This window comes from Zootoca vivipara, chromosome 16 (genome assembly GCF_965207765.1).
Source record: "Zootoca vivipara chromosome 16, rZooViv2.hap1.1, whole genome shotgun sequence".
NCBI lineage: Eukaryota > Metazoa > Chordata > Lepidosauria > Squamata > Lacertidae > Zootoca > Zootoca vivipara.
The window spans coordinates 28998969-29012741 of NC_142599.1; the positions used below are offsets into that span (position 1 = coordinate 28998969).

At 45.7% G+C, this 13773-nt stretch overlaps 1 protein-coding gene across 1 annotated transcript; it reads right to left on the minus strand.

Moving 5' to 3' along the window:
* Positions 1 to 2507: 2507 nt before the first annotated feature.
* LOC148683140 (uncharacterized) lies at positions 2508 to 13550 on the minus strand. The gene is made up of 6 exons (XM_088659372.1): positions 13381 to 13550; positions 12538 to 13206; positions 12349 to 12422; positions 10709 to 10823; positions 4796 to 4833; positions 2508 to 2578 (listed from the first exon to the last, which is right to left on the minus strand). Exons 1-6 carry the CDS (start codon positions 13548 to 13550, stop codon positions 2508 to 2510), a joined length of 1137 nt encoding a protein of 378 aa, XP_088515498.1.
* Between the last annotated feature and the right edge of the window lie 223 nt (positions 13551 to 13773).

A 13773-nucleotide genomic window follows, 5' to 3' on the forward strand; every position in this document is an offset into this window, starting at 1 on the left:
AAAATTATACAGCTACTGTATTCATTTTTCATAAACATTGTTTTGTGGGCTTCCCCTACCTCCCCCCTTTCTGATTTTCATTTTAAAGTCTTATTTAGCAGTTTTCGTATTATTTTCCCCATTCTATTTCCAAACATTTCAATCTTATATTAACATACTATCCATATTTTATTTGTTAATTTCTCCTTTATTATCAATTCCCACCCCTTCCGCCCCCCGCCCCCCAGAACTCCCTCGCCACAAAGAGTCCCTAGGGGGAAAAGGACGGAAGGGGGTGGTTCTTTTTCAAGTTGAATCCTTCCCCCCCTCCCCGTCTCCCCCATCCCAGAAACGCCCCCTGCCACCAAGCACACAGGGGGCCGACAAGAGGAGGAGAACCACCCAACCGTCCCCACTTAACAATTCATCTTACAAAATATAATTCTGAATTCATCTTCTTTGCTTCTGTCTTTGTTTTTTATATGTGGCGTGACAGGAATATTGTTTGCCTCTGGAGGGGTACAGAGACATGCGACTTTTTACATATGTTTCCAGGGTCCTCTAACGGAGAAAACTTAAGCATTGTACTTAGAACAAAAGTTTTTTATACTGACCGGTTTTATATATTTTTGCATTGTTTTTGTCAATAAGTATTACATAAAAGCAAAAATGACAACAGCTACTTGATCAATTCTACAAGCATCAGGAGCCAATGCGCTTAAGACAGTTGAGATCAGCATTGCTCATTCTCCTTGATCTCTCAGTTCATCGCAGCCTACTGGAGCATCTCAGGGAGGTAAGGGCTAGGACAGGCATCCCCAAACTTCGGCCCTCCAGATGTTTTGGGCTACAGTTCCCATCATCCCTGACCACTGATCCTGTTAGCTAGGGATCATGGAAGTTGTAGGCCAAAACATCTGGAGGGCCGCAGTTTGGGGATGCCTGGGCTAGGAGGTCCCAGAAGACAGCATTCTCTGTGACAACTCCTAAATTGCGACCTGCATCTTCACTGTACAGCTTTTGTTGTATGCTGAAGTAGCGTCTGGTTAAAGGCAGGTAATATATCTAATCATCATCGTCATTATCATCATCATGATAATAAGTGTTTTACTACTGCCACTGTCAAAAGCTGTATATCTCTGTATTCCAGTTGCTAAGAATCACAGGTGTTGATACACCTTTTGTGCTCAGGTCCTGCTTCTTGTGGGTTTCTGGGCATTTGAGTGGCCACTGTGAAAACAGGAGGCTGGACTAGATGAGCCCCCCTTTTTTTTAGTTTTTTATTTATACTTTTCAAATGTATAAAGGTAAAGGGACCCCTGACCGTTAGGTCCAGTCGCGGACGGCTCTGGAGTTGCGGCGCTCATCTCGCTTTAGTGGCCAAGGGAGCTGGCATACAGCTTCTGGGTCATGTGGCCAGCATGACTAAGCCACTTCTGGCAAAACCAGAGCAGCACACGGAAACCTATTTATCTACTTGCACTTTGACGTGCTTTTGAACTGCTAGGTTGGCAGGAGCAGGGACCGAGCAACGGGAGCTTACCCCGTCGCAGGGATTCGAACTGCTGACTTTCTGATCAGCAAGCCCTAGGCTCTGTAGTTTAATCCACAGCACCACCCGCGTCCCGCGAAATGTATTCATACCCGCGAAATGTATTCAAATGTATACATTTCATTAATTTTACAATCCATTTAACATTTCAAAATTTGACTTCCTTCCCCTTCTTTCTGCGGTTCCTTAAATTATTATTTTTATACCTTCTGCATACCCAAATTCATTTAATTTACTCATTTAATTATCTATTGTAAATATATACTCTTATAAAACTGCAGGTTATTACAATAATCCCGCTAATGTTTTTATCTCTTTACAATTTATCTGTAAATATTCAATAAACAATTTCCATTCTTTTATTTAAAAAATTGTTATCCTGATTTCTAATTCTTCCGGTAAGTTTAGCTATTTCTGCATACAGTGGTACCTCGCAAGACGAATGCCCTGCAAGACCCTGATGGTGACTCGCAAGACGAATTCATTTTGCGAAAAATTCGTCTTGCGAATCGCAGTTTCCCATAGGAATGCATTGAAATTTAATTAATGCGTTCCTATGGCCAAAAAAAGAAATTTCAATGCATTCCTATGGGAAAACGTGATTCACAAGACGAATTTTTCGCAAAACGAATTGACTCGCAGAACGAATTAAATTCATCTTGCGAGGCACCACTGTATTGCATAAGTTTTTGTATCCATTCTTCCTTTACTGGGACTTCTGCTTCTTTCCATTTCTGGGCAAGTAACATTCTTGCTGCTGTAGTAACATGCATAATAAATTTCTATACAATTTAGGTGTCCCTAGAATTCACAAAAGAAAAGCTTATGTTTTTTAAATAAAAGTTATTTTGAACACCTTTTTCAATTCATTATATATCATTTCCCTGAGCTGTTCATCCGTTCTTATGGTGCAGGGAGCTGAACTCTTGGGCTACTACTATTAGTTTTCTATCTTGTTTTTTCTGCCCTCCTCACTTCAGTCATAAAAGTCGTCTTTATCATGCAAGCTGTCATCTTTGCTTGCTTCTTCTGCGTCAATCCAGAGATCTGCGGAGGGAAAAGGGTATGGTCATGGATTGAAGTGTCTCTTACAGTGTATTCCAGTATATTCCCTACTTTTGCAGGGCATTGGGGAACCTGCAGCCTTCCATATGTTGCTGGACTACAGCTCCTATAATCCCTGACCATTGGCTAATGCTGGCTGAGGCTGAACGGCACGGGAGACCGGCAACATCTGGAAGGTCAGAAGGTCCTCACCCTTGCTCTATAGAAATATGCAGTCTCCTAGCAACACACACACACACACAGAGAGAGAGATCACAATTTTGTCCACAGTTTGGTTGCACTCTTTTAGCTCAAGGTGCCAGCGATTGAACCTGGACCTTCTTTATGCAGAGCCCGGATTCTACCATTGACCTTTAGTCCTTCCCTATTTGTATCTCGGGGCCAATTCCAGTCTTATCACTATTTGGAAGAGTAGGCTTCTATTGCATACTAGAAATAAATGATAAATTACAAGAACTCAGGCCAAAGAAGGATGATTTCAAAAGAGTATTTTCACAGAGTTTTAATAAGGATAAATTCCAGTAAATATCAACATCAGGACAAGGCCCTGTTTCGATTATTCTTCATCAGCACAGTTTTACAGTTTTACAGGTCAAAGTGTACCAAATGTGTTGATATTTACTGGAATTTATCCTTATTAAAACTCTGTGAAGATACTCTTTTGAAATCATCCTTCTTTGGCCTGAGTTCTTGTAATTTATCATTTATTTCTGGACTCTTTCAAGAACTCCAATTTCTATTGCATACTGGCAAATTCAGTGTTCCTCCAGATGATAGGTTTATACAAGATTCACCCCAAAGCTTGTGCAAGCAATTAGAACTATGGCTGCATATACAGGGCATTTTATTCTAGAATCTGTTGAGACTGAGTCGTTCCGTCCCTGTCGCGTCCCCCGTCCCCCAGCACATACTCTACACATAATCTAGATCTACTGCAAATTTTTTAGCTCCTTAAAAGTGCTTCTTGAGAAACTGGTTCCACTCCAGCAATGAAAGCTGGTTACAGATTGATTCTGCATTATCCCACAGAGTGTCCATTTGAAAATATATGGAAACAAATGTAGGCAATGGATAGGGGCAGTTTCTATCCACACTTGCCCAAATACACTGAGGGTGGGTGTATATCAAGATCGCAATCTCCTCTTCCTTCTTCATTTACCTAGGCATGTGCAGCAAGGAAAAGGCATGGATAACATAATTGGGGGTGGGGGGGGAGAGATTATAATACATTTCTCAAGAAACTGAACCCACCCTCCCTTGTGGACATCAATCTAGTTTGAAAGGAGCATGTTGAGGACAAGCATGAATTATTCCAGATTGAGAAAAACTACATTTTTGTGTGTGCTACAAACAGGTTAGTGCGCATGCAGCCTGTGCCCAGTCTTTATTGAACATCCATCCTGATTCGTTTGCGGAGTGTTTACACATCTTCCTGTTAATCATTTGTACATTCCGTACTTTCCATTGCGTTTTCCCAACACTTTCCTAACCACAAAAATCTATTCTTTTCTCTTTTTAAAGGGTTGTTGTTGCACTAGGGCGACGAAACACTCCAATCCACTCTGATCGCGAAAAACTGCGTTTCCAGTATGTGCTCGAATCATTCCCACAATATAGCAACAGCCTGGAGGCATCCTCATGTTGTGCAATTAAAGGGGATTTGGTGCCCTTGAGCAACAAATCTGCTTTAAAAAAACACTTCCCATACTTTTTGTGATGAGGAAAGTGGAAGGAAAATGAACTGGAAAGTGTGGGACAACATTTGTTTGACACATTGTCATACAACTTCCCAACAAATACAGTGGTACCTCGAGTGAAGAACTTAATTTGTTCCGGAGGTCCGTTCTTAACCTGAAACTGCTCTTAACCTGGTTCCACTTTAGCTAATGGGGCCTCCTGCCGCCGCCGCGTGATTTCTGTTCTCAAGCAAAGTTCTTAACCTGAGGTACTATTTCTGGGTTAGTGGAGTCTGTAACCTGAAGCGTCTGTAACCTGAAGTGTCTGTAACCTGAGGCACCACTGTAAATCAGAACAAACATTCAATAAACAGTGGATGTTGTATAACCTCCCTACAAAATGTGTGCAAAACATATCGGGGATGAATTATCAATAGACAGGTTGTCTGGAGTAGCAAGGTTATTATCCTGAGAGATTCAGTTTTGGCTCCCATTTCTCTGTGCCCAAGAAATTTCCTCTCACCTTGGAGCCTTTGAAGATCTGCTTCACTCTGCTGATCCCTGTAGAGAAAGAAAATCAGATTCTGAAAACTGGGGATCCAAATGCAGAAATGCCCCAACCAGGGCTTCATTGCAATGCCAGAGTTGTTTCCCACACTGTGCTTCCCCTCCACCCCACCCCACCCTTGCCCCTCTTTGCACTTCCAAGGCTAACCTGGCTAAGATTCCAGGTTCCATATAGCTCACAACCCCTCTGTTACTGCAGTCAGAGTGAATAACCTACTACTGTTTTGTCTCTTTCAACGGGTTGTATTTGCAGATCCTCCAAGTGTCCCTATTTTCCAGGGACATCCCTGATTTTAAAAAGTCATCCCAGTTTCTGATTTGATCCTGGAATGTCCCGCTTTTCCTTAGGACATCCCTATTTTCATTGGAGAAATGTTGGAGGCAGGGCCGGATTTAGGTCTAATGAGGCCCTAAGCTCCTGAAGGCAATGGGGCCCAATATGTCCAGCTGTCCTTTGTCTACAACAAATTGTCGTTTTTTTGTGTTGAATATATGCTATATGGTAATTTATGGACCTAATAGGTATCTAAAGCCATTTGCACATAACAAATAGGAGCCTACACAACACAAAACACTGTTGCTGTATGTCCAGTTTTTTTTCCTTTACATTTTTTGGGGCGGCCCAAGAGAGTGGGGCCCTAAACTATAGCTTGTTTAGCTTATACGTAAATCCGGCACTGGTTGGAGGGTATGGAGTTATCTGACCCCCAAGCCATCTGAAAACAATCCTGTACAGGGAAGTTTTTTAAAAAAAAATGTTTAATGTTTTATTATGTTTTTATATATGTTGGAAGTCACACAGAGTGTCTAGGGCAACTCAGTAAGATGTGTGGGGCATAAATATTAAAATGATCATTATGGAATGGGACGTTCTTATTTTCATGGGAGAAAGGTTGGGGGGGTATGTATTCAACTATAGTTATACTCAGAGTAGACTTATTGAAATGAATAGACATGACTAACCTAAGTTGGTTAATTTCAGTGGGTCCACTTGTAGGCTTCCTCTAGATTACCTATTTACTGAGCTTCCATCCCAGTTTGCTTGCATGAAGCTCATTGGGAGGTTAGATTGAACCTGTTATTTGTTGAGCACTCATTTTGATTTGTTTGCTGGGGGATTACATCACAATGAGCATTCATCCTGATTTGCTTGTGGGATGTTTACTTTATGTTATCTATTACATCAGGGGTGTCAAACTCAAATTCACTGGGGGCCGCATCAGCAGTTTGGTCACCCTCAAAGGGCCGGTTGTATCTGTAGGACTATGTGTCCACTCTTTATTATCATAAATTATTGTCACTGCATTCAATTATTACTGTTTTTTGTAAAAATGTAAGTAATAACTAGCTCTGAAAGCAGAAACATAGTCAGAATAATGGCAAGTAGATATTCAAATGTACAATTATTGTACAATTGATTGAAAAATGATTTTTGGTAACTGCACTGGGTGGTGGAGGCTCGCTAGGGTTTCATGCAGGACCTTTGCAGAGCTACTAGTACCTGGAGATGCTGGGGTCCTTCTGCATGCAGGACAGATGTTCTGCCAGTGAGCCACCACCCTTCACCAAAGGGACTGGCTGAGGTTGACTCACTGGAGATGCTCTCCTGGTTCCAGGGTTTAAGGGCCAGAAGTATAAAGCAGCATCCTATGTTTCTGAGGAGAGGGAGAGGGAGGGGAGGGAGGGAGGAAGGAAGGAAGGAAGGAAGGAAGGAAGGAGTGGGAGGGAGAGAGGAAGGAAGGAAAGAGGGGAGAGAAAGAAGAGTAGGAAAGAAGGAAGGGAATAAAGAAGGAAAGAAAAAGAAAGAGGGAGAGAAGACGGAAAGGGAGAAAGAAGGAAGGGAGAGGGAAAGAAATAAGAGTGTGAAGGGACCCAGGGGCAAAAAGCATTTCCCGTGCAGCGTGAGGCAGCGGGTGTCCGTTTTAGGAGACGTGCGTAAAGCCTCAGGGTTGCACGTTCGTGAGGCTGAGCTGCTGCTGAGCTCACGTTCATGAGGCTGAGCCGCGGCAGGAGGAGGAGGAGATGAGGCAAGAGGAGGAGGAGGCGGCTTGCCGGGTCGGTGCCCGGCAGCGCTGTACGGAGAGTGCCGAGCCTCTGGGACGCAGCAGTGCTCTGTAGCACTTTGAATCCTCCTCCTCCTCCACGCGGCGCTGCTGGGTGCTTTGTCTGTGCTTCAGCAGCAGCAGCAGCAGCAGCAGCAGCAGCAGCAGCCGTTTCCAGGCGCCGAGCCGTGGCAGGAGGAGGAGGATTCAAAGTGCTACAGAGCTCTGCTGCATCGCAGAGGCTCGGGACTCTCCGTGCGGCGCTGCCGGGCGCTGACCCGGCAAGCTGCCTCCTCCTTCTCCTGCTGTGGCTCGGGGCGCTCCACGCAGCACTGCTCCGGCCGCCTTTCTACCCCCCTCGGCCCCAGCTGTTTGTCGGCGCTTTGTTGGCGCGGCGCTTCAGCAGCAAGGTCCCGCTGCTGGGTCCCGCTGGCTGGGGCGCTCGGCGGGCCACATGACGAGGTCTGGCGGGCCGGATTTGGCCCCCGGGCCTTGTGTTTGACACCCGTGTATTACATTTATATCCCATTTTTCCTTCAAGGAGCTCAAAGTGGCTTATGTAGTTTGCCCACCTCTCATTCTCTGCTCACAACAACCCTGTGAGGTTGGTTAGGCTGAGAGGTTGTGACTGGCCCAAGATGAGCTTCACGGCTGAGTGGAGATTTGAACCCAGGATTCATCCTCTTAAATGCATTTCCCCATTATTTCATTACTACAAAAAGCCTGTTCCTCCTTTGAGTAGATTTGTCACAGTAGAGCAACACAGAACTTTAATTGCACAAAATCAAATTCTCTGGTATGCGCTTGAATCCCTCTCACAAAATACTGACAGCCCTGAGTTGCCCTGAGTATAATGTAGATGGATATACAGCCCACTTAGTTTTTTAAAATAACTTTTAATTATCGCTGTTTGTTCTAAATATCTTATTTTTATCCATTTTGGGCTCATGTATTGGGTGGGGCAGGGGAAGCAGGATAGGTAAAAACAAACGTAAAGTTTCCTGTGAGGCAAAAATCAGAAGAGGCAAAAAGGAGCATCAGTTGACTACATTATCTGAGAGATAGGGGGAGTTTGCCCATCTTAGATTATCCTCTTCTGTTAATCTGTGAACTTTCTCTCTCTCTCTCTCTCTCTAAATCAAAGATCTGAAACAGTTAGCACTCTGGTCAATAACCCAACTTTTTCCAACTTTCAGCTGGCCTTGGTTTCTAGCTTTGTGAGAGAGACTGCATGGATATTGGAAATGGGTAACTCCAAGGTCCAATAGTTTCAGTGGGTCTTCCTCACAAGCAAGTGACTCATCAGAGCATTGTCTGGGAGCCACTAGATGGCGCCCTGTTATCATGGGATAATTGGTATTCAAGGCAATGGTGGAACTGATGACAAAAAGTGAGGGATGAAATATGAAAATTCATCAGGAGGATGAATCATCTTCCTTATCAAGAAAGGCACAAATAGCTGGGGGTTTTCGGCTTAGGAAAAGCCATCCATGTAAGAGGAGACAAGCGTCTTCTAGGATCATGGTGAGGGATGTGGGAAGAGTTAATAAGTCCAGTTCTCTTGCAAAGATGTTTAGATGGCATCCTTGGAGAGGCAGGACATCCAGGGGCTATTTAGGAACCTAAGGAGCCGACTTATCCGAGGGTCAGACTATTTGTCCACATAGGCCAGTATTGGCTACTCAGGCATCCAATTAAATTGATAGGAGGCAGACTCATGATGTGTATAAAATGAAGTACAGGCAACTCCTCATTTACGCAGGGGTTATGTTCCAAGGCACCACATATTGAAGGGAAATCGTGTATATTGGGAACCCCACTGAAAAAGCCTGCAAACACGCTCTAAATCTCTGGAAACCCTTGAAAAACCCTTTTAAAAACCCAAAAACTCCACCAAACTCCATCGCAATTGCTCTCTCCAAATCTCCTTGTTCAAGCTCCAAAACTCCACAGACCTCATAGGTTGGTGCAAAGGCTCATGGGATTGCTAGACGCCATTTTCACACTCCCTTAGGGGCCACTTCCGGTCCGGGTTTACAGGGATGTGCTTGTGCGGGTCACACATGCCTCAAATGCGCATAAATGGGAAGTTGCATGTGGCAATCTATGATTGCTCCATAGAGAAGGGCTGTAGCTCAGTGGCAGAGCACCCACTTTGCGTGCAGAAGGTCCCAGGTTCAATCCCTGGTGTCTCCAGGCAGGACTGGGACAGTTCCTTCCCTGAAACCCTGACAACCCACTGACAGTCAATCTAGACCAGGTTTTCCCCAAACTTGGGTCTCCAGTTGTCTTTGGACTACAGCTCCCATCATCCCTAGTTAGCAGGACCAGCGGTCATGGATGATGGGACTTGTAGTCTCGAAGTAGCTGGAGACTCAAGTTTGGCAAACCTTCCCAAAGAAGGGCAGTGCCAAAGAATGCTCCAACTACCGCACAATTGCGCTCATTTCACACGCTAGCAAGGTTATGCTTAAAATTCTACAAGGCAGGCTTAAGCAGTATGTGGACCGAGAACTCCCAGAAGTGCAAGCTGGATTTCGAAGGGGCAGAGGAACTAAAGACCAAATAGCAAACATGCGCTGGATTATGGAGAAAGCTAGAGAGTTCCAGAAAAACATCTACTTCTGTTTCATTGACTATGCAAAAGTCTTTGACTGTGTCGACCACAGCAAACTATAGCAAGTTCTTAAATAAATGGGAGTGCCTGATCACCTCATCTGTCTCCTGAGAAATCTTTATGTGGGACAAGAAGTTACAGTTAGAACTGGATATGGAACAACTGATTGGTTCAAAATTGGGAAAGGAGTACGACAAGGTTGTATATTGTCTCCCTGCTTATTTAACTTATATGCAGAATTCATCATGCGAAAGGCTGGACTAGATGAATCCCAAGACGGAATTAAGATTGCCGGAAGATATATCAACAACCTCAGATATGCAGATGACACAACCTTGGTGGCAGAAAGTGAGGAGGAATTAAAGAACCTTTTAATGAGGGTGAAAGAGGAGAGTGCAAAATATGGTCTGAAGCTCAACATCAAAAAAACCAAGATCATGGCCACTGGTCCCATCACCTCCTGGCAAATAGAAGGGGAAGAAATGGAGGCAGTGAGAGATTTTACTTTCTTGGGCCCTTGATCACTGCAGATGGTGACAGCAGTCACGAAATTAAAAGACGCCTGCTTCTTGGGAGAAAAGCAATGACAAACCTAGACAGCATCTTAAAAAGCAGAGACATCACCTTGCCGACAAATGTCCGTATAGTTAAAGCTATGGTTTTCCCAGTAGTGATGTATGGAAGTGAGAGCTGGACCATAAAGAAGGCTGATCGCCGAAGAATTGGTGCTTTTTAATTATGGTGCTGGAGGAGACTCTTGAGAGTCCCATGGACTGTGAGAAGATCAAACCTATCCATCCTGAAGGAAATCAGCCCTGAGTGCTCACTGGAAGGACAGATCGTGAAGCTGAGGCTCCAATACTTTGGTCACCTCATGAGAAGAGAAGACTCCCTGGAAAATGTTGGGAAAGATTGAGGGCACTAGGAGAAGGGGATGACAGAGACGAGATGGTTGGACAGTGTTCTTGAAGCTACGAACATGAGTTTGACCAAACTGCGGGAGGCAGTGGAAGACAGGAGTGCCTGGCGTGCTATGGTCCATGGGGTCACAAAGAGTCGGACACGACTAAACGACTAAACAACAACAACAATCTAGACATTACTGAGCTAGATGAACCAATGGTCTGACTCTGTCTAAGAAAGCTTACAGTGTTCGTGTTCCTTAAGATAAGATGGGGTGTAGATAAAGGAGGAGAATATAAGGCCCCACCTTGATTTTGGCTTTTTGGAGAAGGGAGCCAAGGCAGCTTCAATATCTGTATCAGCTTCACTCTCTTCCACTTCCTCCTCCTCCTCCTCTTCTCCTTCACAAATGGATTCTGTTCCTGCATTCGATAAATACGTGTGAACTAGGAGAAATTTGACAGGAACAAGGAGGAAGATGGTGAGGGGTATAATCTGACATGGGAAAGTACTCCATCTCAGTTGCCAAATTCTCAGCTGTCTCTTTGTTAAAAGGACTTCCTGGGCAGAATTTAAACCAGCCTTCCCCAACCCAGTGCTCTCCAGTGTCTTGGACATCTCCTGGGGCTGATGGGAGATGTAGTGCATGTGGAGAGCGACAGGTTAGGAAAGGCTGGTTTAAACTGTTGCATTGGACCATAGCTGCCAAGTTATCCCTTTTTTTAAGGGAAATTCCCTTATGCTGAATAGGCTTCCTCATGAGAAAAGGGAAAACTTGGCAGCTATGCATTGGACCCCTAGAACAGTGTTTCCCAAACCTGGGTCTCCGGCTGTTTCCAGACTACAATTCCCACCATCCCTGACCACTTTTCTTGCTACCGGTAGCTAGGGATGATGGGAACTGTAGTCCAAAAACAGCCGGAGACCCAAGTTTGGGAAACACTGTCGAACCTTAAATGATCTGGCTCCAAGACACCTCAATGGGCACTTCCTCCCAAATGAGACTCCGTTTATTCAGTTTGCTGTCCCCAATCCAAATCCCATTGTGTCGGATGAGAGATGAATGGCTACCATGGCGTTTTCCAACTGTGGTGCCCCCTCAATGGAACTCTCCTTGTTAACGAAGTTCAGGAGTTTTGAGACCAGGTGGCTGATTTGTTATTATCAATTAATCTCTGTGTGCTGCACTTTAGGATTCTTTTTATAACGTCCTTGGGTGCAATTCTAATTTGGGGGGCTGTAGATCACAGCGCTAGAGCACATGCTATGCACAGAGAAGGTCCCAGGTTCAATCCTAGCATCTCCAGGGAAAGACCTTTGATTGAAACCCTGGAGAGTCACTGCCAGTCAGTGTATAGAATACTAGGCTAGATGGAGCATGGGCCTGGCTCGTCAAAAGAAACTTCCTGCTTTTCTGTTTAAATCAATTCCCTATTGGAATCTTACGTTGTTTTTGGAGGGAAGGCCATCACACCTTGGCCAGCGCACATGCTTTCTTTCATGCAGAAAACCACAGGTTCAGTCCTTCACAGGTTCCATCTCCAACAAGTAGCTCCAGGAAAAACTGAAACTCTGGAGAGCCTCTGCCGGTCAGAGCAGACAATACTGAGCTAGATGGACCAAAGGACATAGTGCTTTGTTTCCAATCAGTGCATGTCCCGCAGCTTCCTGCTGCGATCCTGCAGCTTTTCACAGCATAAATGTCCAGATTTTGTTTTTGTCCCATTTTTTTGTGTTATAACACAAGAGTGTCCCTCCTGATGACATGAAGATTGAGAAAGCATCACGGAGCAACGAATAAAGCAGAATGACGTGCGGACAGTCCAGTATAAATCCACCACTGATGCGCTAATACTACATTAATGACACATTGCAGAAGACACTCAGAAAAAGGGCAGTGGAAATGCCACCATATGTGCAGCCAGCGCTGGGATCTGCTGTGCTTACCTTCCTCCATGAGCTTGACCCCCAGGGGTTGCCCATTCTGCAGACTGGAGGTCTGGCAGCTGTCACCGTCATCCCTCAAAGAGAAGAAAGGAGAACAGTGATGGGCAAGGGCGGGGTCCATCTCCCCACACAGGATAGGGAAGGAGGGTTCTGCCCACCTTCCACCCCACTGGAACGCTGAGAACTTACTGCTCCGATGTGCTGCAGATCCTGGGTTCCAAAGGGAACTGCTCTGGACCAGTATTGATGCTGGCTACATCCTCTTCTGGGCTCCTGGCCCCCTCCTGGCTTTCCGTGCCTCTCTCTGGGCCTCCCTGCTCATCACTGCTTCCTCCAGCCCTGTCTGGCTCGCCATAATTTCTGCTGGTTCCTCCTCCCTCCTCGTCCTCCCTCCGACTTCTTCCCTGGCCATTTCCATCTCCCATATCCAACTTCACTGCTGCTACCTGAGCTTCCAGCCCTGCAGTTGCCTCCCTGTTTTCCTGCACATTTTGACTCCCCCCCAAAGATCCTGGTGTGTTATTTCCTTCCCCTGTCTTGCTCTCGCCCGCCACATGAATCCCATCCTCCTCTTCTCCCTGCCCAGGCTCCAGTACTTCAGCTCCTTCTTCAGCATTACCACTTTCCAGGGGCTCCTCTTCATCCTGACCTGGAGACCCATGCTCCCCGGACATTTTATCCCACCCCAAATCCAGACTTCCTGCAGCTTTGCTCGCTTCACTGCCACTGCCTCTTCCCATTTCCTGTTCCTCCTTTTCCCCAAGCTTTCCATCCCGGCCCAATATTTCCTCTTGTCCCAAAAACTTTCTGGGCTCCTGGATTATCTCTGTCTCATCCTCTTGCAGCAATCCTGGAAATCTGGAAACAGAAGGGGGTGGGGTAGTGAAGTCAAGGGCAACGGGCTCAGGTTCAAAGGCTCCTTCCAAGAAATGCCAAGGAGGAGAGCAAGTTATTGAGCTTCTCCCCACTCCTGACAACTTCCCTGGTGGAGAACCAAGGGTGGCTGAGATTCCAGGGTGGCGGTAAGAAGACCCGTTTGGGGGCACCTGTGACAAATCTTCACTTTGAACCATTGTGGGAGCATCCTGGCACTGTTTCACCTGCATCCCTTGTTGCCTCAGCAATGCCTTGGAGGCACCTTCAGCCACCCAGTGCTCCAACTCTGCCTCAGCTGCGTCCAAGCCACTGCCGCCCGAGCTCATTCCCAGTGGTCCACGCTGACCCAAAGAAGCTGGCGAGAGAAAGAGGGGAAATAGGTTTAAGTTTTACAGCTGACCTGGTGGCAGGGCTTTAACTTGAAATCGAGTCTCGAGACTCTGAGCACACAGGCAAGAAATAAAAGCTGAGCAGACTTCTGAGCCAGTGGCAAAGCAAGGGGGGCAATGGGGGCAGGCCGTCCCGGGTGCCACCCTGGAGGGGGTGACA

Bases quoted from the DNA above. Each gene is read 5' to 3' on its own strand.
- LOC148683140 (XM_088659372.1), bottom strand. From the start codon at position 13,550: ATGAGCTCGGGCGGCAGTGGCTTGGACGCAGCTGAGGCAGAGTTGGAG. The intron at 10,824-12,348 runs GTAAGCACAGCA...TATCGAATGCAG, and splicing joins GGTCAAGCTCATGGAGGAAG to GAACAGAATCCATTTGTGAA. The intron at 2,579-4,795 runs GTGAGAGGAAAT...TTCCCTCCGCAG, and splicing joins AGATCTTCAAAGGCTCCAAG to ATCTCTGGATTGACGCAGAA.